Raw genomic sequence first — 24,225 nt, 5'->3', positions numbered from 1 at the left:
ATTGCCCGTGCTGTGCAGAGTATAGCCTAAATAATTGTTGTCATAACATTTATAACGTGGATATTATCTGAAATTGAGGCTTGTAATTCCAACCGCATGGCAATTGGACATTTCTGTGGTTTTTTTCAGCACCATTTTCTGCGTATGTTCCGCGACCTGTGCCCTTCTCCTCATATTTACTTTGCGTTCCGGCACTTTATGATTTACAAACTAAGCACTGCTTATAAGACAAATGTGAAAACAGCCAGGGAAGCTCAGAATTTAGTGATGTCAATGTGCTACAAATTTTGGGCAGTTACTGATGGTATTAGACCATCTGGAATTTTAAATTTTTACCCCCAATCGTTATATATGTCAGTCAATGACCTAGAAGACCTGAGGGACAATATAAAAACATTGCCATATCATTCACAATCGCAGTTTGTTTGTTTTTTTACCAATCAATATTTTGTTTCAATTCACGCTAACTCTTTGAATATATCATTGATCCAGATCATTTTGTCCTTACAGAAATTAATTTACTGTAACTGGACTGTTCTAGTTGTCTTACATGACTGAACAGGTATACTGTCCTCTCTCATGCTTTCAAGCCATTTGTCTGTTGTATTGTATAGCCTATAGCAGAAGTGCCAAAGTCTGGTCCTATAGAGCCCCTATCCTGCTTGTTTTTCATGTCTCCCTCCTCCAACACGCTTGAATAAAATAATCAGGATTGTTATCAGGCTCCTGCAGAGCTTGCTGATGAGTTGATCATTTGATTCAGTGTGTTAAAGGAGGGAGACATGGAAAACAAGCTGGATAGGAGCTCTAGAGGACCGGCCTTGGGCACCCCTGCTATAGGGTGACTGTTGCTTGTAAGAGTCAGTCCAGATTTGGAAGACATTATCTCTCCACCAAAGACATTTCTAATCATTTGTGCCCAATATGCAATATGAACTTGTGTAAAACCAAAAGGGATTTTAAAGTATTTGTGCAAATACAAAACAGTTCTTGCGCACCCACCTTCAATTTTTTTCACTCAGGGGTTGACCAACAGGATTTTGTCTTTATGGAGTCATTGTTAAAAAAAATCTTTTATCAGAGGCAATTTAGCTTATTTTTCTATGTTTTCAGATGTAATTGAGTGAGTCACTAAATCCTGTAATCATATTGTCGGGGAGGGAAAGGGCACATTTTGGTACAAAATTTTCTTTTTAAATTAAATAGCTGGTGGCGCAGTCGATGAGACGTCCACCTCACAGTTCTGAGATCATGAGTTCATTCCCAGGCTCTGGCCTTCCTATATAGAGTTTGTCTGTCCTCCCCGTGTGGGTTTTCTCCAGGTACTCCAATTTCCTCCCGCATCCCAAAAACATGCATGGTAGGCTGACTGACTACTTAAAATTTTTGCTAGACGAGTGTGTGCGATTTGTTGTTGGTCTCCTTGTGCCCTGCGACTGGCTGGCAACCAGTCCCATGGTAAAATCCGTCTACTGCCCATAGATAGCTGGGATAGCCTTCAGCACCCCCTCGACCAAGGGCTTAAGTTTACATAGGGACGGTATGGACAAAACATTACCAAGTTTTCAGAATACTCGAATCATCCCCACCAATTTTTAAGCAACCTTAATTCCATTATATAATGGGTTCTGTAATATAGGTGAATTAGATTATCTTCCTGAATGTTGTAAGGATAGAATTGACCCAAGCATTATTAAGTAAATAATTTTTATTATGTGTCAAACACACGTTTGCACATGCACTCACAGTCCCAACAGAAATACGACATGTCGACAACATGGCGCCTCCTCTGCAGGGATAGTAAAAGTTTTTTTCAGCCAGCAGCAGCCACTGTAGCTTTCTTTGTTGTTGTTGTTGTTGAGTTTGGCTGTGCTTGTGGACAAAAGCAGTAGTGTTTTACCTGAAAGAAGCCTCCATTTTTGTTTACTTTTGTTATTCCCTAAGACGTTTTTTCAGTTATATTTAATTTCTTTACTTAGACGGACAATGTTGAGTGGCAAATGTTTATTTTTGGAATTTCTGGATAGTTAAGAGATTATTAACAAGTTTGTCTTTATTGTGTATGTTATATAATTTAAGTTATGTTCAAATATTGCTATTTAAACTTGCCAATAAAATCCAGACATTTATTCTGGAAGTTTTCAAAGGGTTTCTTTTAGAGCTGAAACGAATACTCGAGCAACTCAAGTAACTCGAGTTTAAAAACTGAGCCAAGTAATTTTATTCACCTTGAGGAATCGTTTAATTTTGCCAGCTCTAAGCATCACGTTTTGCCTCGACTACTTTTAATGCGGGACAACGCGTTGATGTCACATGCGTAGAGGAAGAAGCAATAAAAAAATATAGAACACCTTTCTGCAGCCGACAGCCGCTACAAACTATGCCGTCATTGCTAAAAACCAGCCCGCATGATGCGGTGGTAGCAGGTAGCATCTGATGCGTCTCATAGATATCACATGTATGTTGACCTAGATGCGAAATTACAGAGTCAGCGGTGTTAGTAAACAGCCGCCATCTTAAAGCAGTACACTTCTCAGCGTTAATAAGATTAACGTTGCTGTCACTCGGTCACGTACGTAACGTTAGCCCTGCGGAGGGTTAGGTTTCTATTAAGACCGCTGTCGATGCGTGGCTAACGTGTCTTACATACAGGCTTTATTCAATCTGTGAAACATAGCGCTGTAGAGTGATTAGGGTGTAAAATGAAAATATGATAAAGCTAACTGTCAATTTTAGCTCAGTAGTCATTGCTGGATAAAACACCAAGTAGCACTGGCCCCTAATGTGCTCCAATACAGCAGGTATCATACTGTAACGTTGACAAAGAGTCACCCGCTTCGTTAGGTTGCAATTATTTCTTTTTTGGGAACTTGTGGAACGACAACAACAACAGGAAGGCACGACTCTCGCTCTCCCGCACCTCCCTCACCCCCGCACGTCACGCGGTGCATTCAGGAACGCATGCAAATATCCCCGCCATATTATAACCTGATATGTTACAATACATTTATTTTGAACACTGCAAAAACTCAAAATCCTATCAGGACTTACAGTTTAGACTAACTTAAAACTTAACTAGAACTTAAAAATGGCTTGACACAAATGGAAATTCAATTGAAACACGTGGGAAAAACACCTAACTTTTAAGTGATGTGTGTTATCAAGCGTAATGGCATTTTTAGGTAAGAAATATATATATATTTTTTATAGGATCTAAAAGTTTTTGGAGAGAAAGCAGTGAATTGGTCTTTTTTTAAAAATTCTAGTCACATCTGAGAGGCAAATGTTGGCTGTTTTCAACAATGTACATCGAAAATAAAGACATTGATTGACTGAAAATAGTTCAATATTAGATGAAATGTCCTTTTTTCTCATGTATATTTATAATTGCTCTTTACCTAAAAAAGGTTTTATCTGATTACTCGATTAATCGATCGGATTTTCAGTCGATTACTCGTTTACTAAAATATTCAATAGCTGCAGCCCTAGTTAGTAGTTTTTGAAAAAAAAGGTTTGAATCGAACAGTGTATCACCTGAACCAATAGATTTGAAAGTAAGTCAATACAGACTTTGCATTGATCATTTAACCTTTCAATTAATTAGGTTCGTATTCATGAAAAAATTTAGCCCTGACCCCCCATTCACCCAATCTGTTTGGTCTTATTAATGTCCCGTCCCCAACAAGAAGTGTACATGCAGGTTATGCTGTTATATCGTCCCTACCAATGTTGAGACCAAACCCACGGCCTTGCCCATGACCCTTGTGAGGATAAGCGGAACGGAAGATGAATGAATAAAATTATATAGCTTGTTATTTTTTTGATCTGACAGTATAGCAATTTAAACACTAACATGTACTTTTGAGCAAAAAAACAAAAACAAAACGCTACGATATAAGCATTGATTCGCAATATTTTTAGTAGAATTACAGAACTACTACATTAATGTACCGTAATTTTCGCATTACAAGGCGCACCTGACTATAAGCCGCTATCCGCTAAATTTTGGCACGAAAATAACATTTGTTTGCGGATAAGCCGCACTGGACTCTAAGCCGCAGCCGTCCTCACTGTATTATGGGATATTTTACACCAAAATATATTAACCAGTAACTCTTTATTTGACAGCAGCATCATATGACTGTCATAAAACCAAATGAACCACCATGACGCTTTGAACCAACTGGCTGCAAAGCTTCATTGTTTCAAGAGGCGTCATTTGGCCATCACTGCTCCCTTGGGGGAGACCGTCAACCGTTGCTGCCATCTGCTGTCAACACTGTTGTTGTCCAACATGCCTCAAAGCATGCATTGCAGTGCTACAGATGTAATCAAAATTCATGCGCTCCGCTAATCATTTCTGCATTTACTTTTCCAGCTGTTTCATTAAATGCTAGTTATGATATTTGGTAAAACTTCATTTGACAGTCGCGCAATAAGACTGTCATTAGACAATCATAATTGTGATATGACACTTTTTCTTTCTTGTTTTTTTCTTCTGTTCCCCCATAACCCCTTCCTGTTCGCTGCTTTGTCATAATAAACGAGGTATGTTGAATGATCACAATGGCAGTATGTCATACTCTCAATGTAAACATTAAAACTGTTCAGACCAACCGGACACTTAGACTTCCATTCTCCGTGTCAAACAGCTGAACAGGACAGGTTTAAAAAAAAAAAAAAAAAAAAGTGATATGACACTGTCATGAGCATTAATGAATGCAAATTATCTGACTTTTGAATGGATGTAAAAAAAAAAATCCAAGCTGGACATAAATGGAGTTTGTGGCATAATTTGCTAGATGACACCTAATGACATATGTCATAAGCATTCAGTGATGCCCCTGATAGTGTCATGTCATACTTATGACGGTCTTATGACAGTCTTGTGATGCCGCTGACAAATAAAGTGTTACCTATTAACCCAAATAAATCAACAAATAAGATGCACTGGACTATAAGCCGCAGGATTCAAAATGAAGGAAAAAAATAGCGGCTTTTAGTCCGAACATTACGGTACACATTATTTCTTGAATGGTAAATGTTCTGTTAATTAAGCAATGTTGATGTATTTTAGGTGCCTAAGTATCTGTAAGACTGTGCCAGAGATAGCAAATAAATATATGCGGGTATGTGATAATGCAAATAAATAAATACGTCGTTATTATTGTTTAATAAAGTTATTTACTTTAAAAGTATTCTTGCTTTAGTACTCTTACCACAGTGTTTTCACTGAAAACTAGTTTTTTGTTGTTGTTGTTGTTTTTTTTATATTATTGAACACTACAAAACATACAAATAATAAATAACACAAAACAACTAGTTCACATAGAATATAACCATCTCAACATATTTACATCATAAGACATACAAAAAAATAGTAAATAAATAAAAATAATACCTCAAGAGGAAATTAAGTACTAAACAATTTTGCATGAGCTTCTATAGTAGACTTGCATTTATTATTTTGTATCATATTGAGTGATGTGAAATATGATTCAAATTCAACCCAAAAAATCTTAAAGTTCGGATTTACCTTTTGAAATTTAGATTTACGAATATGAAATTTCCCTAGCAATATATAAAGATTTAATATAGTAAATATTTTTTTATCTTTGGATTCAAATACAGTAATGATCGCTTTTCCTGTCAAGTCAATGTTTTGTTCAGTTTGACATAAAATATATTTCTGAAGATCCGTCCAAAACTTTACACTAATGGGGCAACCATAAAACAAATGAGTCTTCACTGAAAACTAGTTATGTCCATTGGACGGCACGATGAGCAAATCACCGGCCCTTAAAGGATCTCGCGACGTTTAGCCCGTGATCTCGCGATATTCTGGCTGTTGGCGTCGAGGAGAACTGAAATTTGTTCACTCTTTTACCCTAGCTCCTGCACAGAAGCGCACACGCGTCGTGTGCTGCTCAGATTCATCTACCATGGTAAGAAAACAGATTATATGTTTCTACATCATAGCTATAAACTTACTTTAGGCTTCTCCGCCGATGTGCACACAATGCGATTCAAGTCATTTCCCAAGAAAATCGGCGTTTTAATGTACTTTTTGCAGTCATGTGGAAGGCCTTGTTGAGCTAGTAAGTAGGTGAGCTAGTAAGTAGTTAGCCACCCTGCTTGAAAGTGCGCCACGTCTGTATGAAGCAAAAAATTGCCGTCACTGAATGCGAACGAACACCTATTTATGTTGTAGTACTGCCAACCAAAGCGTCTGGGACGTGCCAACACTAGAAAAACTAGCGTTTAAACTCTGTGTTTAGCACTATTAGCTCTTTGCCTTTTCACCCGCAAGGGTTCGTGCACGTGGCGTCACGGCCAACACGTGGTACGCAAACTATAGCCATACTTATTTCGGAATACATTAAAACAGAATGTTGGACATTATGATCATGACGAAATAAATTTGGAATGCTTTACACCAGTGTTTTTCAACCTTTTCTTAGGCACGGCACGTTTTTACATCGGAAAAAATCTCGAGGCACACCACATAACAAAAATGTTCCAAAATTACTTTCTGTACAGTATATTGAAATGTTAAATAATTTATTTATACTTACTAGGTGTGAAACTTGAGCCTGTTTAGATGAACACAAAGCTAATATCCTGGCAGGAATCTATCTAAAAACATTTACATATTTAATCTGACCAATGCATCTAAAAAAAAATAATAACATGTCATCTGACCAATACAAAAGAGTGTTTTTTAATACAAAAAAGTCAACCTTTAGTCAATTATATCAGCTATGCACTCAATACTTGGTCGGGAATCCTTTTACAGAAATGACTGCTTCAATGCGGCGTGGCATGGAGGCAATCAGCCTAAGGTGCTGCTTCTCTGTAGTCCAGGTTAGGCGCTTCTGCAGCTGTTTCAGGTTCAAACGTGGCTTGACCTGGGTAATGCAGCACCTGTAGCCGATTTCCAGGTTGCTGCAGGTCCCCCAAGTACTGGAATCGGCCCTTCTCCAAAATCTTTCTCAGGGGGCGGTCACCTCTTCTGGTTGTGCAGCGTTTCCTGCCACACTTTTTCCCTCCCACAGACTGCCCACTGAAGTGCCTTTATACAGCACTCTGGGAGCAGCCTATTCGCTCAGAAACTTCTTTCTGCATCTTAGCCTTTTGCTTGATGGTGTCATTTGCCACGTTTACATGGAGCCAAATATTCCGATTACAGTCGGTTTAGATGTTCAAACCGAATAAATGTGTTCCATATAAACACCTCATTCGGAATGAACAGGCCCAAACCGAATGGAATTTCATTCCGATTCACAGGGGTGGAATATTCCTTTTCCCAAACCGATTAGAAGTAAAATTATATCATGTAAACAGGGAAGCGGAATGGTGTCTGGTTGCGTTCTTTCTGCACATGCTCCATACTGACGTGGTGACGTCACTTGCAACATGGCTTCCAAGCACACGCACAGCGCACCTAATTGGAGTCCGGCGGAAAGTTTATATCCATGAATCCCTCCACCAGCCCACACAACTTTTTAAATGAACGGCGTGTCATTCTGAAGTTTTGTTTCCACTCGAAAAATTAAAACAGCAGCTGATCTGACGATCGATCTCCATGTTTTGCAACGTGACGCTTTGTTTTGATTAATCTGCGCATGTCAGACGGCAGTTGTCAAACGTCCTTTCGGAATAAAGGCAGACACATGTAAACGCTGGATTGGAATAGATGAAGTGACATGTAAACAGCTGATCTGAAATTTCCATTCGGAATGATTTGAATCGGTATGAATAAAAGTCAGCATGTAAACGTGGCTAATGATGGCCTTCTGAACAGCAGTCAGGTCGGCAGTCTCGCCCATGATTGCGGTTTTGAGTAATGAACCAGGCTGGTAGTTTTTAAAAGCCTCAGGAATCTTTCACAGGGGTTTTGAGTTATTTCGTTGATTCAGATGATTAGGTTAGTAGCTTCTTTAGAGTACCTTTTAATGATATGCAAATTTTTTGAGATAAGGATTTTTGGATTTTCTTTTTTTTTTTTTTTTTTGCCAAAGTCATCAATATTAAAACAATAAAAGGTTTGAACTACTGCAGTAGTGTGTAATGAATCTAAAATATATGAAAGTCTAATGTTTAACAGTACATTACAGAAAATCATGAACTTTATCACAATATGCAATTTTTTTGAGAAGGACTAGTATATTATTATATTAGGCCTGAAAAGCTCAGAATTATAAGACACGGGGTCTTAAGCAGTGTCTTTAACCGCATCAGGGCCAAGCATCTCGCTGACAATGGCTTTTCATCCAGGTATTATTGTCTCTGTCACAATGTGGGACTTTTTTGATTTAGCTAGTGCTGCAACGATTAATGAAAGTGCAATCTTAGCAAGCCTTTGCTTTATGTCTTAAAAAAAAAAAAAAAATTATGCAGCCCATGAAATGTTCCTAATCCGATTACTCGATCTTTCGAACTAAGTAGTTGATAGATTAATCGACTGCTAAAATAATCGATAGCTGCAGCCCTAGATTTAGCAACAAGTTCAACAAGGTAACTGGCGTTAAGGGCTTTCTCATTTACCCGTGTAGTTTTTCTCAAAAAAAAAAAAAAAAGTTGTCTGTTTCTCTGTGTTTTCATGCATGCAAACAAAATAGTCCATTGACTTGTTTTGAAGGGACGGGTGTTTGTTTGGAGATGTTTAAGCTTGCTTGGCACTTTGGCACTGTTGGATAGCATCTCGTGTCGTGTTCAAGAACTGCTCGGATTTCTAGCCAGCAGCCAAAAGCGCTATACAAGTATAACACCATTTACCATTTACTTTGCTGTCCTCACAATGTGGAATAAAACACAGGGGGAGGATTGCCTGTTGTCAAATATGGATAAAATGATGTACAGTAGATGTGCTGAGGTCCACATTGCTGCGGACAGCAAGGTGGCTGATGGAAATCCAAGCAGTTCTTGAACGCGGCACAAGCAATACATGGCTCACCTGCACACGACCGTAACCTTCTACCTACTCCTTCCTTCTTACTGCAACTCCGCCCGGCAATGTTAAAAATGCGATACTGGATAATTTCTCGTGGCGCACCTGGAAATCACTCACGGCACATCGGTTGAAAAACACCACACAGTTTGAGAACTAAATTGAGAAATGTAAAATAAGTGTGACTCATTGACTGCCATTGAAGGCGATAGACGTCCAGTCCAATTTGACTGGATTGAACGATCGCTGCTAGCCCTTCCAGATAACATGGGTTGGATGCTCATTGCCCACATGTAAGTTCAAGTAAATCTGATGTCAATTGCTGTGAATGCATTAAAGAGCATATGACACGAGAAAAAAAGTCTTAAATGGCATTATTATGTGAATTAGAATCATATTTTGAGACGATTCGACTATATACAACAATCTAGAAAAGCATAGACGAGAAATTAGTCTTTTAATCTGCCGGTTAGCCACGCCTACCATTATAGGGCTTTAGCGTCCCCAACAGGTGGATGACGTCAGCGGTAGACTGGGCTCATCGGTTTTACTATTCAGCCCATTGAGGGGGAATTCTTCAGAACGAGGAAAACGCGACGAAGAGAGCCGCAAAAGTCTCTCTACTCCAATATTTTACAGGATATTCTTTTTATCCAAGTATTTTTCCCCAATAGCTATATAAATGGCTTGAGAAGGACCAGTCAGCCCGTCGAGGGGGAACTATTCACAACGAGGAAAACGCGACGAAGAGAGCCGCAAAATGTCATTGTTTCAGTCTCTCTACTCCAATATTTTTACAGGATATTCTTTTTATCCAAGTATTTTTCCCCAATAGCTATATAAATGGCTTGAGAAGGACCAGTCAGCCCGTCGAGGGGGAACTATTCACAACGAGGAAAACGCGACGAAGAGAGCCGCAAAATGTCATTGTTTCTGTCTCTTTACTTCAATATTTTTACAGGATATTCTTTTTATCCAAGTATTTTCCCCAATAGCTATATAAATGGCTTGAGAAGGACCAGTCAGCCTGTCGAGGGGGAACTATTCACAACGAGGAAAACGCGACAAAGAGAGCGGCAAAATGTCATTGTTTCTGTCTCTTTACTTCAATATTTTTACAGGATATTCTTTTTTTCCAAGTATTTTCCCCAATTGCTAAATTAATGGCATGTTCATGACAAATAACAGTTATGTGCTGAATGGAATATGAAATAATAAAAATGCATTTATTCAGGACGACATGGCAAAATTACTCCATAATGGTCAAAAATGTCGACTTCACCTTTACTGTCGCACCTCCCGAACGATATTTTATGACGCCTAAATCAGACATATGTCATTTCCCTTCCCCGGCTTCGGAGAATGTAAACAAACCAGAAGCCGTGACAGCTAGCTGACATGCTAACCCGAACCGAGTGATGTTTCAAAGTCTTCGAAGTGGAAAATCACACATAACTATCCTGGATTATTTGACATGACGACCCGGTTGTCGATTGTCTTAGTGGATCGGCAAACCGCCCGGCGGAGAGCAATTTACAGTTCGTTCCCCGGAGGAGGGTGGCTGGATTTGTTGTGCAGCTAACGTGCTGCTGCTAATTAGCATTAGGAGAGCTTTTTACATGCCTATCAATGATCAAACGTAAGTAGTCCTTCATTTAAAGGAAGTTTGTAGTGTTTACTTTGTAATCGCTGTATTAGTATTTGACATAATACAAAACAAGATGTTTACTCACTTCCTCGTAAGTCCAATGGTCCCACAGTAAATATCCACGGTGAATGGGAACCTTTTGAAACTCCAAAAAGGCGCATATGCCTCTCCCTCATACAGAATGATTTTTCCGCAGACGTTTGGCTGGCGTGATGCGAAAAATAAACGTATTCATCCGCAAAATCAACTGAATCCTTCGTCCTCATACACAACAGTACGCTGTAGCGTGAAGAGGACGTCTTTTACCGTACACGTCACATCGCCCTCCTCCTCAATGCAAGACCGAAGCCGGAAGTCACTCGTTTTCATGGTGCGGGATTCAAAAAACTAAATAAAAATAGTGATCGCTTCCACACACATCCAAGCGGCCCATATCATTCAGGGGCATAAAATACCGCGTGTATTATGAAATAAACATGCTTTTTCGTGTCACAGGCACTTTATTAAAGTGGAAAACGAAAACGTTACGCATAAATAAGTTGACCAGGAAAAGTGTGGCTCTTCTGAAGTCTTTGGAAATGAACAGTGAGAGTATGAAGATTTATGATCATAATCTTTGCATTTCTGCAGGTGCTGTTGCACGTGTTGTTCGAGCACGCGTCCGGCTATGCGTTATTTGCTGTCAAAGAGGTGGAGGAGATCGGCATGCTGCTGCCTCAGGTGTGTTCCTTTACCTCGCTGCTACATTGTTTTTACCTTACTCTCAAAGACTCATCATTGAAGGTATGTTTTAGGTGGAGCAGTGTGTCCTGAGTCTTGTGAAATTCAACAGCATGGTGAGCCTGGCTGCCTTTTTTCCTTTTAAGTCTGCACAGGCTGCCCTGGAGAACATCAATGCAATTTCTGAAGGTAACTTTTCTTAAAAGTCGCAATATGTATTGATTTATTCCGAATATTTTTTTTTTTTTTTGACTCTTCTCAGATGTGGTGATGTTTTCATATCTGTCAATCCCCTGAATTCCTGTGTTGACAGCTTCCGATCTGAACATCTGAGGATACAATTATAGTTGATAATTAAGTTAAAGAACAAAATAAAAACGGAAAAACACACTGGTTACGGTCCCAAGTCTAAAGTTGATAGTGATGGCGACAGATGTCTTATTAATTTATAAACCAAGAAGACGGGCTGTGAATGCTCATGTTTCAGTACCATTGATGGCGCTGGATGTACAACCATCGTCCTACATTTTAACCGGGCGTTCATTTGTCCCGTCCAGTGAAAATGGATTGGACATCTAACACAGTCAGTGGCAGCCAATGAGTTTAATGAATGCTCTTTAAGGGTTAAAATTAGTTTTGTACATGAAAGTAATACCTGTTAGAGGTGGCAGGCTGTCACAGATGCACTATTTGTCATCTAAAAGCACTTTTCTTCTATCCAGGTGTGGTTCACGCGGACCTTAAGTTGTTCCTCGAGACGAATCTTCCTCAATCCGGCAAGAAGAAAGCGACACTGGGAGTTGGAGATGCCAAAATCGGTGCTGCCTTACAAGAAGAATTTGGTTTCTCCATCCAGACAGGCGGCGTTGTGGCAGAGCTAACAAGAGGTACGTGTTTTTTGCAATCACATATGGCTTGCCCTAAGAATACATGTCGTCTAAATATACATGGCCTGTTTATGATGCGATTCTATGATCCTGACACTCATGAGGGTACATACTGAAAATCTGAGCAGCCGCCCACTCAAACGATCCACCCTTATCCAATTGACGCAATTCAGCGTTCCCTTCATTTTTGTCCTTTCAGGGATTCGCCTTCACTTTCACATGCTGGTAAAGGGACTGACGGCGCTTGCCGCCTCTAAGGCTCAGCTGGGTTTAGGCCACAGCTACTCTAGAGCCAAGGTCAAATTCAACGTCAACCGGGCGGACAACATGATCATCCAGTCTATTGCACTGTTAGATCAGCTCGACAAAGACATCAACACCTTCTCCATGCGCGTCCGGTAAGATATAATTGGACATTTATCACGATGCCCGCTATTTCTCCAAATGACTGAATATGACGTCTCACGTGACTTTCAGCGAATGGTACGGTTACCACTTCCCCGAGTTAGTGAGGATCGTACCCGACAACTCGATGTACTGCCGCCTGGCGCAGCTCATCGGCAACCGGAAGGAGTTAACAGACGAGAGCGTAGAAAGCCTGGAGGAAGTGGTGATGGACAACGCCAAGGCGCAGGCCATCCTAGATGCATCCCGCTCCTCGATGGGTAAGTTTTTTTGTTTGTTTGTTTATTTTACCTCGAACTCTCACAAGCATTTCCAAGCTGTGCCCCTTTTAAACCCACCTTGGACTGATGTGTCCCTGGTGGCTGACACAGGGGGGTAGAGAAACTCTCTCATAAACCTGTAGTGAAGGCTAACATCCTCGCTGCGGATCCTGTCGGGAGAAACATTAATTCTTTTATGGACAGTTTTTTTTCTCTTGAATTGTTTTATATCAGACATTAGTCTCAAACTTGAGGCCCACAGGACAATATCTTGTGGGCCCCATTTGACATCCAGTTTTAGTGGTAGTTGCCTGCATGTGTTTTGCGACGAGCAATAAAATAATTTACCGTATTTTTCGGCCGATAGTTTTTTTTGTTTTGTTTTCCCCCTCATAGTTTGGCCAGGGGTTGCGACTCCTACTCTAGAGCGACTTATGTGTGAAATTACTGACACATTATTAGTGCTGCAACAATGAATCGATTAACTCGAGTATTCAATTAGGAAAAAAAAAGATTTGAATTAAATTTTGGTGCTTCGAGTATTTGTTTAATTAAAGTGGCGTTGTAATGGTTTGTTTTGAAAGTTTGCATTTAGCATAATTGATTTGGGTGGATACACTGCCCTCTAGTCTGCCTCATTTCACATGGCTTAATCCAGCTGCTCCCTGTTAAGACCAACGTAAGATATGTTTTTGTTTGAGCTAGGTTTTTTTTATGCATTCGTAATTTAGTTTATAGGTATATTTAGCTGTTTTTTGTGGGAATATGTGTGTGAACTATTTGTTAAGAGCATTATTAAAAAAAAAAAAAGTTAGCATTTTACAGCATTTAAGCTAGCGGACTTTTGCTATGTAAGTTAGCCAATTGTTCTTTTGTTGTACATAGATCCTCATTTATTTATTTTTTCATACCGTTTGAGGCTCAGCTCAGGTATTTTAATTTTTTATGTTCGTTATTCGAACTAGTTCATCGATTAATCGACTACTAAAATAATCGATAGCTGTAGCCCTACACATTATAATCATTTCACATTTTATTTTGGTGTTTTGAAGTGACACTGGTGGTTTGGTAAACTTATTAGCATGTTCTTTATGCTATAGTTATCTGAATAACGGGTAAGTTCTTTGTTTATGCGTCATGTAATGTTAGCATGCCGTATTCTTATTCAGGCTGTTGTTTCTATATTGTATTTTTAATTTAAATTGCTTTTCAAGATGACATGTCTGATCTTGGATGTTATTAAATACTGTCTATATCCCCCAAAAACACAACTTATAGCCTTGTGCGGCTTGGTCCAAAAATATGGTAAATAATTAAAAATACATTGAAATTAGGGATGTCCTGATCGCATATTTTTGTGGCCGAGTCACCGGATTTTGAGAATCTGCCGATAGTCCTGATCTGATACCAAAAGTTTTTTTTTTTTTGAACAAAAGTTTTAAACATGTTACTGTCCTACTGTGCCACCTTTTTATTATGTGTATTATTTTAAAACAAGAATAGCGGGGGGGGGTGCTTGTTTATTAAATGCTCCATTGATTGAGTCCACTCAAATCCGCTCATGCTGCTGAGAACAGCGTCTCACTTACACAGTGAGTTGCCACAGCACACTACCGCTAGTGTGTAACGAGCTAAACGATGATTGACGCATCTGCGCCTATGATCATGTCTTACCAAATGCGCTACTGCCATCCAGTGGCCAGTTATATTGCTTTAAAATGGATTTTCAGCTTTGTGCTTTGGCGCTAGATTGAGTCAGAACCCAGAGATGTCTCTTGTAAGAATAAAAAAAGGAAAGAGACGTATAAATACGTCTTTGGGACACTGAAAAGATTAAAAATAGAACGTATTTACATGTTTTTGGGAGCAAATGAGTTAAGGGAAGACAGGCTTTACGCAGGGATGACTGACACCCATTTGTTCGCAGGAATGGACATTTCCCCAATCGACTTGATCAACATCGAACGGTTCTCCAATCGTGTGGTGTCACTGGCGGCGTATCGTCTGGAGCTACAGGAATACCTGCGCTCAAAGATGTCCCAGGTGGCTCCCAACTTGGCCGCTCTGATTGGAGAAGTGGTGAGATTATTGGACTTCCATTGTTATAACTCAACTCATGAGGCAGATGATGTTTTACCAAAATCTGTCAATCCCCTGATTTGGTGTGATGAGAAACCTCTGGTGCTGATGGCTCGACTTGTATTTTTTCTTTTAATCTGAAGATAATTCCTAGTATTTACAGTTTTTGTTGATTTCCAGGTGGGTGCCCGTCTGATCTCTCACGCTGGCAGTTTAACCAACTTGGCAAAGTACCCCGCCTCCACAGTCCAGATCCTGGGAGCGGAGAAAGCCCTGTTCAGGTACTGGGGCAACCCCTCCCTGCTGGGGAAGGCTGCGGTTGCGGTGATGGCAGGGCTGGGCCGGAGCAGAGCGAGGTGACCGAGAAGACTTGAAGTCTTGTCTGGAGTGATCCCCGCTCCCCCATTGCATCCCAATGTCTGAGCAACCAAGCACAGCACTATAAATAGATGACGAGAAAATATGGTTAGGAGACGTCTTATTTTAGTGGCGCCTTGACTTAAGAGTAGCAAAAACTTGTTTTCATTTGAGCATTGTCACCGAATATTTCCTCCTGGGTGTGAAAGCAGCTGTCATCTCACGCAGAGCCCTGAAGACGCGAGGCAACACGCCCAAGTACGGCCTGATCTTCCACTCGACCTTCATCGGCCGAGCTGCGGCCAAAAACAAGGGCCGCATCTCCAGATATCTGGCCAACAAGTGCACCATCGCCTCACGCATAGACTGCTTCTCTGGTGAGATCGATGAATACACATATACATCAGGGGTGTCCAAACTATGGCCAGTTATTATTGGCCCCTAGCAAATTATAAAAATATAATTGAACTAGCAGTATGGCCCGGCGTTACTCTGGTTTGTGCAATTGTGTTGTAGCAATAGTAAAAGGACACCACAAAAGGGTTCATGCGTAATCACTTTTCTATCACTGTGTACAGTATGAATATCCACCTGAAATGTTATGTAATGAATGTTACGAAATATTAACACTACAGCATATTTAAATTTGTGCATGACACTGTAAAGCCAACTGCAATATTTCAGTCGCAAGTGCCAAAGGATGGGGCTCCAGCCTCAATTTTTCCATGCTAATTTTTGAAGTTTCAAATTTTCCGCCTTGAATGGAGGCCTACAGAGATCAAACCCATAAAAAAAAAAAAACTGACGCGTATAGTACAAATCTGCCATTTCAGTCCATAGGGAACGCGCACACAGTTAATTTTATATATGGCGGAAAACACTCAGGTGACTTGAAGTCTGCTCTGAGACCCCCAATTTGGCCAAATTTCAAATTTGTACTATATGCATGTGTGATACACCATTGGAAAGCTGAAAATCTCAATTTTCAGCGGGAAGAAAAATTTTGAACAGGAGGGAATTTTAAAAAAAACCTACCTCGAGGAGAGAGCATAATTAAACACTAGAAAACCCAGCAAAGGCCGAATCGGCCTTTCCCCAAGACAAATACTCCTAATATTCCCATATATGAATGGCTCTTGTCTGTCTGACAACAACTTTCCAATTCAAAAGCACTTGGGTCATTTTGGCCACCTCTGTGTTTTTCCGTCATAGAGGCCAAATCGGCCATTGCTTGGGACTATTGGGAGTACAAGAATTTTCTGGGACTTCTAGTGTTAAAGACACCATGATTTTAACGAGATCGCGTACTTGCCTTGTTTCGATCCAAAAACTCTGGGTAGCATGTCTCACCGAGTGTCGACACAGCTGTGAATAGCCACATCCAGACTTTTGGGATTTTTAAACTAAATATTAGACATCAATGAATCTAAACTAAAAATGATACAGTTCAAATAATTACCTTTTTATGGCTGGGTTGAAACAAAAGCGGTTGCGCGGTGTCTGTAAATTGGGGTCTCCAGGGTAAAACGGACAAATTAAAAATACTTCAGGGGTTTAATGCTCCATTAAACTGCTATGGCAGTATATAGACATATTTTTCTATCAAACACAACAGTTGTTTTGGCTTAGAATACAGCAGTTTAAAGAGGGGTGCAAGAGCAGAAACTTTTTAAGTCTTGTCCGTTTTCCGCCATATAACTGTTGTTTTTGGCAGCCCTTTTAATTTTCGTGTCTTTTGAATGAAAGTACTTATAAGTCTTGGTCATATTTTTAGTCATTTCGAAATGTCTCAACTAGGGCTGTCAAAATTATCGCGTTAACGGGTGGTAATTAATTTTTTAAATTAATCATGTTTAAATATTTGACGCAATTAACGCACATGCCCCGCTCAGATTAAAATGACAGCACAGCTTAATGTTCGCTTGTTACTTGTTTTTTGATGTTTGGCGCCCTCTGCTGGTGCTTGGGTCCAACTGATTTTATGTGTTACACCATGAGTGAGCATGGTGTAATTATTGCCATCAACATCATGGCGAGCTACTAGTTTATTTTTTGATTGAACATTTTACGAATTTTAATAAAACGGAAACATTAAGAGGGGTTTTTGATATAAAATTTCTATAACTTGTACTAACATTTATCTTTTAAGTCTTTCTATGGATTGCTTTAAGAGAATGTTAATAATACTAGTACTTATGTACCATATGTTGAATGTATATATCGGTCTTTCCATTCCAACAATAATTTACAGAAAAATTTGGCATAGATGGTTTGAATTACGATTAATTTTTAAGCTGTAATTAACTTGATCAAAAATCGTTTGACAGCCTTAGTCTCAACGAAAACTAGATTAATTTTGTCTATTTTCTGTTGCCATATACTCAAAATGTTTTCGTCTGTTTTAGTCCAAAAAATAAAAGGTTTCCATTTTTTTCCCCAACAATTTCCAGTGAACAATGACAAACGAGCATATATTGTAGCATTTACAAGGACAACACCAACTTCCTGGTCATAATACACTATTAATCATCTTAACAGTCCATTACTTAGATTATAACCAACTGGACGCCACGTACTGTATGTTTAAAAAAACCAACAACAACAACTTGAGTTATGAATGCTTGCCGTTAGCACTAGTCTAATGCGAACGCAAATGCAATGCTAACGCTACGAGTTAAATTTGTTAAATGTGCAATGATCACTCAGCTCAGACCTTTAAAGAAAACAACTCTTACTGTGTTGCAAAAAAGCCTGGAGAGGACACCGATGAGGTGCCGCACGTCACATATCACACATCCAGACACTGCTACGATACAGGCTAACTATACATAAAATGTCACACATTGTGAACGCGTGATAAAAACCATGGCACATTTTCATCTCGTTCTTGTCTCGCCAGACGAAAACTGGCATTTGCTTCGTTATGTTTTAGTGTCTCAAGACACATTTTTAGCTCGTTATTTTCTCTTCATCGTCATGAAAAAAAATGTTGGTCGACGAAATCTTTTCGTTATAGTCATCGTTGACGAAAACGGCACTGATAAATAATCTAGAGCTGTCCCGACTAGTCGACATAGTCGACGTCACCGATGACGTAAATCCGTCGACGAGCACAACATCCCGTCGACGGTTAATGAAGGGTTAAAAAAATATATGCGTGGAAAGTTAGAATGTCGGATGTTCTGTTTGCAAGCGGGGAAAGCGGCACAAAGCCAAAAAAAACGCACCAGAGTGTCCAAAACATTGCCTTATTTCAAAGAAACAAAGGAGAGTACACTCTTCTGTCCTGTCTCTTCAATGCCAAGCTTGGCTGCACGTCGGCCGTGAATAAACACCTCAAGCGCCTTCACGCAGTTTGTAATTTTTTATTTTCACTTTTTGTACACCAGAGGGTACTGTCGCCTTACTAAATAATAATGTTTCATTGACAATGGGCCTATAAGTGCTATTATTGTTCTTAATGCTAATTGAAAGGTTTATTTCATGTTATGGTTTATTTTATGGTATAGAAAATTATATAAGGTTAAAAGGTCATAAATATATACAGTATATACAGTGATTGCATTCAAGGGAGATTGTCAATGATAAGGTAATAAATTAAGGTAAAGGCAATTCATATAGGCAATTCGTTGATATATAAATAAGGTTTAAAAGGAAAAAGGTGGAAAGTTTTTGTTAATTTCTAATTGTGTTGCTTTATTTGTGTGCACCGTAGCTCTTACAGTGTGTTTACATCAAGGATGGAATAAAAGTTGTAAACCATCAGTTTAAGAGACCATCTTTTCAATCTGGATGCTACACTAGTTAATTCTATCACCATTTGAACTCATTGTTTATTTGTGATTTATTATTGTTATTTACGTGTTTATTTGTACTTTAATAAATAATTTGAGTGTTCCAATGTTTTTTGTGAATTGATAAGCGTCAACAAAAATTTCATTGCTAAATTAGTAAAAAAAAAAAAAAAAAAATTTTTTTTTTAATTATTAGATTAGTCGACTAATCGTAAAAATAGTCGGCTGACTAATCGGGAGAAAATTAGTCGTTTGGGACAGCCCTAAAATAATCATTGAATAAGGTGCACCCAAGAAGCTTGCCTACATTGTTGCATTCTTTTTGAATTTTCTGAAAGTTTGGACACCCCTCGACTACATCTTCGGTGAATTTGCGATGATGCTCCTATTTTTCGTCAACAGCATTCAACCTTTGGGTTGATGTTGATAAATGATTTCCTGAGCTACTCTGTGTCACAGCTATCGATGTGTTTTTTAAGACCACTCTTGCTTCTGGGATTGATTTATTTTGTTTGTTTGCCTTTTTCAGAATTGCCCTCTAGCGTGTTTGGGGACAAACTGCGTGAGCAAGTGGAGGAGCGTTTGTCTTTTTACGAGACCGGCGACCTCCCACGCAAGAACGTTGACGTGATGAAAGAAGCCATGAAGGAGGTGAGCTTAATTATTCTGGTGTGCATAGCGCTGCGAATGATGACACGTTTGTCCCTGATCACACCTGAGGGTCAAAACTGATTTAATGAGCCTGATGCAGCATTAATAATGAACCTGTTAAAAGAAAAAAGTTCCAATTGTTTGACCCAAAGTAGGATTGATCGATCTTTTTACTCCCTTGTAGGCAACGGATGTTGCCGCTGAAATGAAGCGGAAACTAGACAAGCAGGAAAGAAAACGCAAGAAGCGTGAGAAGAAGCAAGCGCTTCTGGAAAACGGAGATGCAAACGGAGAGGTAAATTTGCTTTTGAACGCTACTCCGCGTGCTCAGATTTGAGATCTGACTCATGATCCCGTGGTCCCATCTCATTGTATGACACGCAAGATCAATCTGACTCCGAACCATTGACAAGCCCAGAACTGTGGGCTTGATCACTGAAGAGAGTCAAACACTTTGAAATATTTACCGCAACAACAATCAGGGAAATAAGTGGACAACTTGCTTGAATGGTAATTTGATCTTGTCCTGATGCTAGGTTAATGGGGAGTCCGAGGTTCCGGCGGCTGAGAACGGAGCAAGCGACGGTCCTCCCAAGAAAAAGAAAAAGCGCAAGTCTGAGGCGGAGGAACCGCCAGTGCCTGCCGTAGGTGAGGACGAAGCAGAAGACTCAAACGCACCAGCCAAGAAAAAAAAGAAACGAAAGTCAGAGCCCGTGGAGGACGAGCCGGCCGAAGAGATACCTGAACCTCCAGTGTCTGAAAAGAAAAAGAAGAAAAAGAAAAATGTGGAGTAAAGAATGGAATAGATAGGACTTCAGACTGATATTTTTTTTCTTTTTGTACAGTTTTTCATTTTCTCCAGCTGTGGTCAATCTTGTTTAACTATATACAGAGACACTTGACATGTGCCTTGAATTATGTGAGATGTACTTATGTAAATAAATTCTCGGTTCAGAAAATTGTATTCTTTAGTTGTTCTTTTCAAAGTTCTGCAAGTAGTTTTTTAGCTGTTGTAGCTCAGTCAGCAATTAGTGATCCCAGTCCATTCAGTGATTGTTCTGTTTATTAAAATTGTCAATCACAGGGTTGACATTGAGCAATGTGATCTTGCATTTTATGGTATTTTGGGAGAAGTTCAAAGTCTGAGAAACCTTGTCTTTCCAGCACATTAAATAACGAAATAATTTGCCGAGTCAACCTTTTGAAAGTTCATGACGAACCACACGTTCAGCTGAGGTGAAATGGACCTTAAACCTGGAATTAAACCTTGCTGTTATGTTACGGGTCAAAATAACCCATTTTGAAGATCTAGGAAATTAACACGAGTATTATCTGGGAGAACTTCCACAGCCAGACTAGGGGTAAAACTGAAGGGAAAGGAAACCAGTGTTGGGAGTAACGCCGTTATAAATAACGCCGTTACGTAACGGCGTTATTTTTTCATTAACTGGGTAATCTAATTTTTCCGCCGTTACAACGCCGTTACCGTTACGGTCAAAAGCGGTGCGTTACTTACTCTGAATAAATTGAAGAAACTACCAGCCGTGTCGAGTCGACTCTGCTCTGTTGATTTGTCATCCAAGACTTTGGGTGCGTTCAGGTTCGAGAACAGCGCACGTACTTCTGACTCCAAGCTGTTTGTCCCTGTTCATTCAATTAGACAATGCTTTCCAAAGTTTGGTAACGTTTCTGTGTTGGCTACACCTGATGCTAGCCACGTTCCCATCTCCCACTGTCAGCTAGCAATAATTCTGCATCTATCTTGAGGACGGCAGACGCTTTGAAGGTGACGTGAATTGTCGGGAAACGAGCCTACCTGAATCCAGCCCCTCGAGAGATGCGATGGAAGTGATTGTGATTGGCTGAGGGTTAGAGTCATGTGTCGTGGTAAGCCAATCAGAGCCGGTGATTTCACAAGCAAACCGGAACAGCGCGTGCAGCAAACACACACATACAAAACAGATGCACAGGGTCGGGATGGCAGAGCATTCAGAAGAAAAATTGTCTTTTAAGAGGTGGAGATATAGACACTGTTTCAAGTTTGTCGAAATTAAAGGAAAGAACCTACATGTAATGTGTAATTTATGTCCCGGGGCAAAGCTTTTGTCGACATCTGTGGTAAGCAATTCAAATCTGCTGAAGCACCTAACAAGTTAACTACCTGTCTGTTCTTCTCTATTCCACTGACTCGAATACTGCTCAGAAAATGTCAAATTATTTGACATATAACAAGTTCTTTTTAAAGTAACGGAAATAGTTACTTTCACTGGTAACTAGTTACTTTTACTATAGAGTAATTCAGTTACTAACTCAGTTACTTTTTGGAAGAAGTAGTGAGTAATGTAACTAATTACTTTTTAAAGTAACGTGCCCAACACTGAAGGAAACAAAGAGCTCATACAACCCCTAGCAAAACATATGGAATGACCAGTCTCGGACGAGCACTGACATTTTATCATGTAGAACAAATTCCGATAAAAAGCTTGAAAAAATAATGAATTCGTTCAAAATGGCAACTCTTTAGCATTCAGAAACACTTCAAAGAAATGAATAAACAACATTGTGGTGGTCAGTAAATGTTAATTTTATAGGGCAAGTGCAGGGGAAAATATACTAGTATATGGAGTCACTCCATTCTGAGGGAAAATATATGGAATCATGAGAAACAACAAAACACATCTCTAGTATTCAGAACCACCACCTGTGGCTTTTATGACAGCTTGCAGTCTCTGAGGCATGAACTTGATGAGTGCTAAAAATAACAGACATTTCCAGTAATATCATTACTTGCCTTCTTTTTATGGCTAGGTTGAAACAAAAGCGGTTGCGCATTGTCTGTAAATGGGGGTCTCCAGGGTAAAACGGACAAATTAAAAATAGTTCAGGGGCTTAATATGCCATGAATCTGTTATGGCAGCATATACAGTGGGGCAAATAAGTATTTAGTCAACCACTAATTGTGCAAGTTCTCCCACTTGAAAATATTAGAGAGGCCTGTAATTGTCAACATGGTTAAACCTCAACCATGAGAGACAGAATGTTGGGGGAAAAAACAAAACAACACATTGTTTGATTTTTTAATAATTTATTTGCAAATCATGGTGGAAAACAAGTATTTGGTCTATACCAAAAGTTCATCTCAATACTTTGTTATGTCCCCTTTGTTGGCAATAGTGGAGGCCAAACGTTTTCTGTAACTCTTCACAAGCTTTTCATAAACTTGCTGGTATTTTGGCCCATTCCTCCATGCAGATCTCTAGAGCAGTGATGTTTTGGGGCTGTCTTGGGCAACACGGACTTTCAACTCCCTCTGCAGATTTTCTAAGGGGTTGAGACCTGGAGACTGGCTAGGCCACTCCAGGACCTTGAAATGCTTCTTACGAAGCCACTCCTTTGTTGCCCTGGCTGTGTTTGGGATCACTGTCATGCTGAAAGACCCAGCCACGTCTCATCTTCAATGCCCTTGCTGATGGAAGGATATTTTCACTCAAAATCTCTCGATACATGGACCCATTCATTCTTAACTTTACACAGATCAGTCGTCCTGGTCCCTTTGCAGAAAAACAGCCCCAAAGCATGATGTTTCCACCCCCATGTTTCACAGTGGGTATGGTGCAATTCAGCATTCTTTTCCCTCCAAACAAGAGAACCTGTGTTTCTACCAAAAAGTTCTATTTTGGTTTCATCTGACCATAACACATTCTCCCAGTCCTCTTCTGGAGCATCCAAATGCTCTCTAGCGAACCACAGACGGGCCTGGACGTGTACTTTCTTCAGCAGGGGGACACGTCTGGCAGTGCAGGATTTGAGTCCCTGGCGGCGCATTGTGTTACTGATAGTAGCCTTTGTTGCTGTGGTCCCAGCTATCTGTAGGTCATTCACTAGGTCCCCACATGTGGTTCTGGGATTTTTGCTCACCATTCTTGTTATCATTTTGACGCCACGGTGTGAGGAGGGAGTTGAAATTCCGTGTTGCCCAACTACAGCCCCAGAACATCACTGCTCTAGAGGAGATCTGCTGGGAGGAATGGGCCAAAATACCAGCTACAGTATGTGAAAAGCTTGTGAAGAGTTACAGAAAACGTTTGGCTTCTGTTATTGCCAACAAAGGGAACATAACAAAGTATTGAGATGAACTTTTGGTATAGACCAAATACTTATTTTCCACCATGATTTGCAAATAAATTCTTTAAAAATCAATGTGATTTTCTGGGTTTTTTTCCCCCACGTTCTGTCTCTCATGGTTGAGGTTTATCCATGTTGACAATTACAGGCCTCTCTGATATTTTCAAGTGGGAGAACGTGCACATTTAGTGGTTGACTAAATACTTATTTGCCCCACTGTAGACATATATGTACATATACATACATATAACCCTAAACCCTAACCCTATCAAACACTACAGTTCTTTTGGCTTAAAAAATAGCAGTTTATTTTAAAGAGGGGTGCAAGAGCAGAAACTGTTTTTTCAGC

General features: G+C 39.8%; 1 protein-coding gene and 2 non-coding genes across 3 annotated transcripts; all 3 read left to right on the top strand.

Moving 5' to 3' along the window:
• Nucleotides 1–5,801: 5,801 nt before the first annotated feature.
• nop56 (NOP56 ribonucleoprotein homolog) lies at nucleotides 5,802–20,731 on the top strand. Its single transcript, XM_057845706.1, has 12 exons — nucleotides 5,802–5,945; nucleotides 11,229–11,318; nucleotides 11,393–11,507; nucleotides 12,041–12,205; nucleotides 12,405–12,603; nucleotides 12,683–12,870; nucleotides 14,798–14,949; nucleotides 15,130–15,230; nucleotides 15,535–15,683; nucleotides 19,630–19,751; nucleotides 19,936–20,046; nucleotides 20,288–20,731. Exons 1-12 carry the CDS (start codon nucleotides 5,943–5,945, stop codon nucleotides 20,543–20,545), a joined length of 1,653 nt encoding a protein of 550 aa, XP_057701689.1. The 5' UTR covers nucleotides 5,802–5,942; the 3' UTR covers nucleotides 20,546–20,731.
• Nucleotides 12,930–13,058, top strand: LOC130922460 (small nucleolar RNA SNORA26). Its single transcript, XR_009064508.1, has one exon. It is a non-coding gene; the product is annotated as a small nucleolar RNA SNORA26 (small nucleolar RNA).
• LOC130922466 (small nucleolar RNA SNORD57) lies at nucleotides 19,783–19,849 on the top strand. Its single transcript, XR_009064513.1, has one exon. It is a non-coding gene; the product is annotated as a small nucleolar RNA SNORD57 (small nucleolar RNA).
• Nucleotides 20,732–24,225: the final 3,494 nt, after the last annotated feature.

The sequence above is a fragment of the Corythoichthys intestinalis genome, chromosome 9, assembly GCF_030265065.1.
Source record: "Corythoichthys intestinalis isolate RoL2023-P3 chromosome 9, ASM3026506v1, whole genome shotgun sequence".
NCBI classification, from domain to species: Eukaryota; Metazoa; Chordata; class Actinopteri; order Syngnathiformes; family Syngnathidae; genus Corythoichthys; species Corythoichthys intestinalis.
Note: the sequence above shows the minus strand (reverse complement) of the source record. Positions and strands in the feature narration are given on the sequence as shown.

Excerpts from the sequence above, each read along its gene's own strand:
- nop56 (XM_057845706.1), top strand. Across the intron at positions 12,206-12,404 it reads TGTGGCAGAGCTAACAAGAG|GGATTCGCCTTCACTTTCAC; the intron begins GTACGTGTTTTT and ends TTGTCCTTTCAG. Across the intron at positions 15,684-19,629 it reads ACGCATAGACTGCTTCTCTG|AATTGCCCTCTAGCGTGTTT; the intron begins GTGAGATCGATG and ends TGCCTTTTTCAG.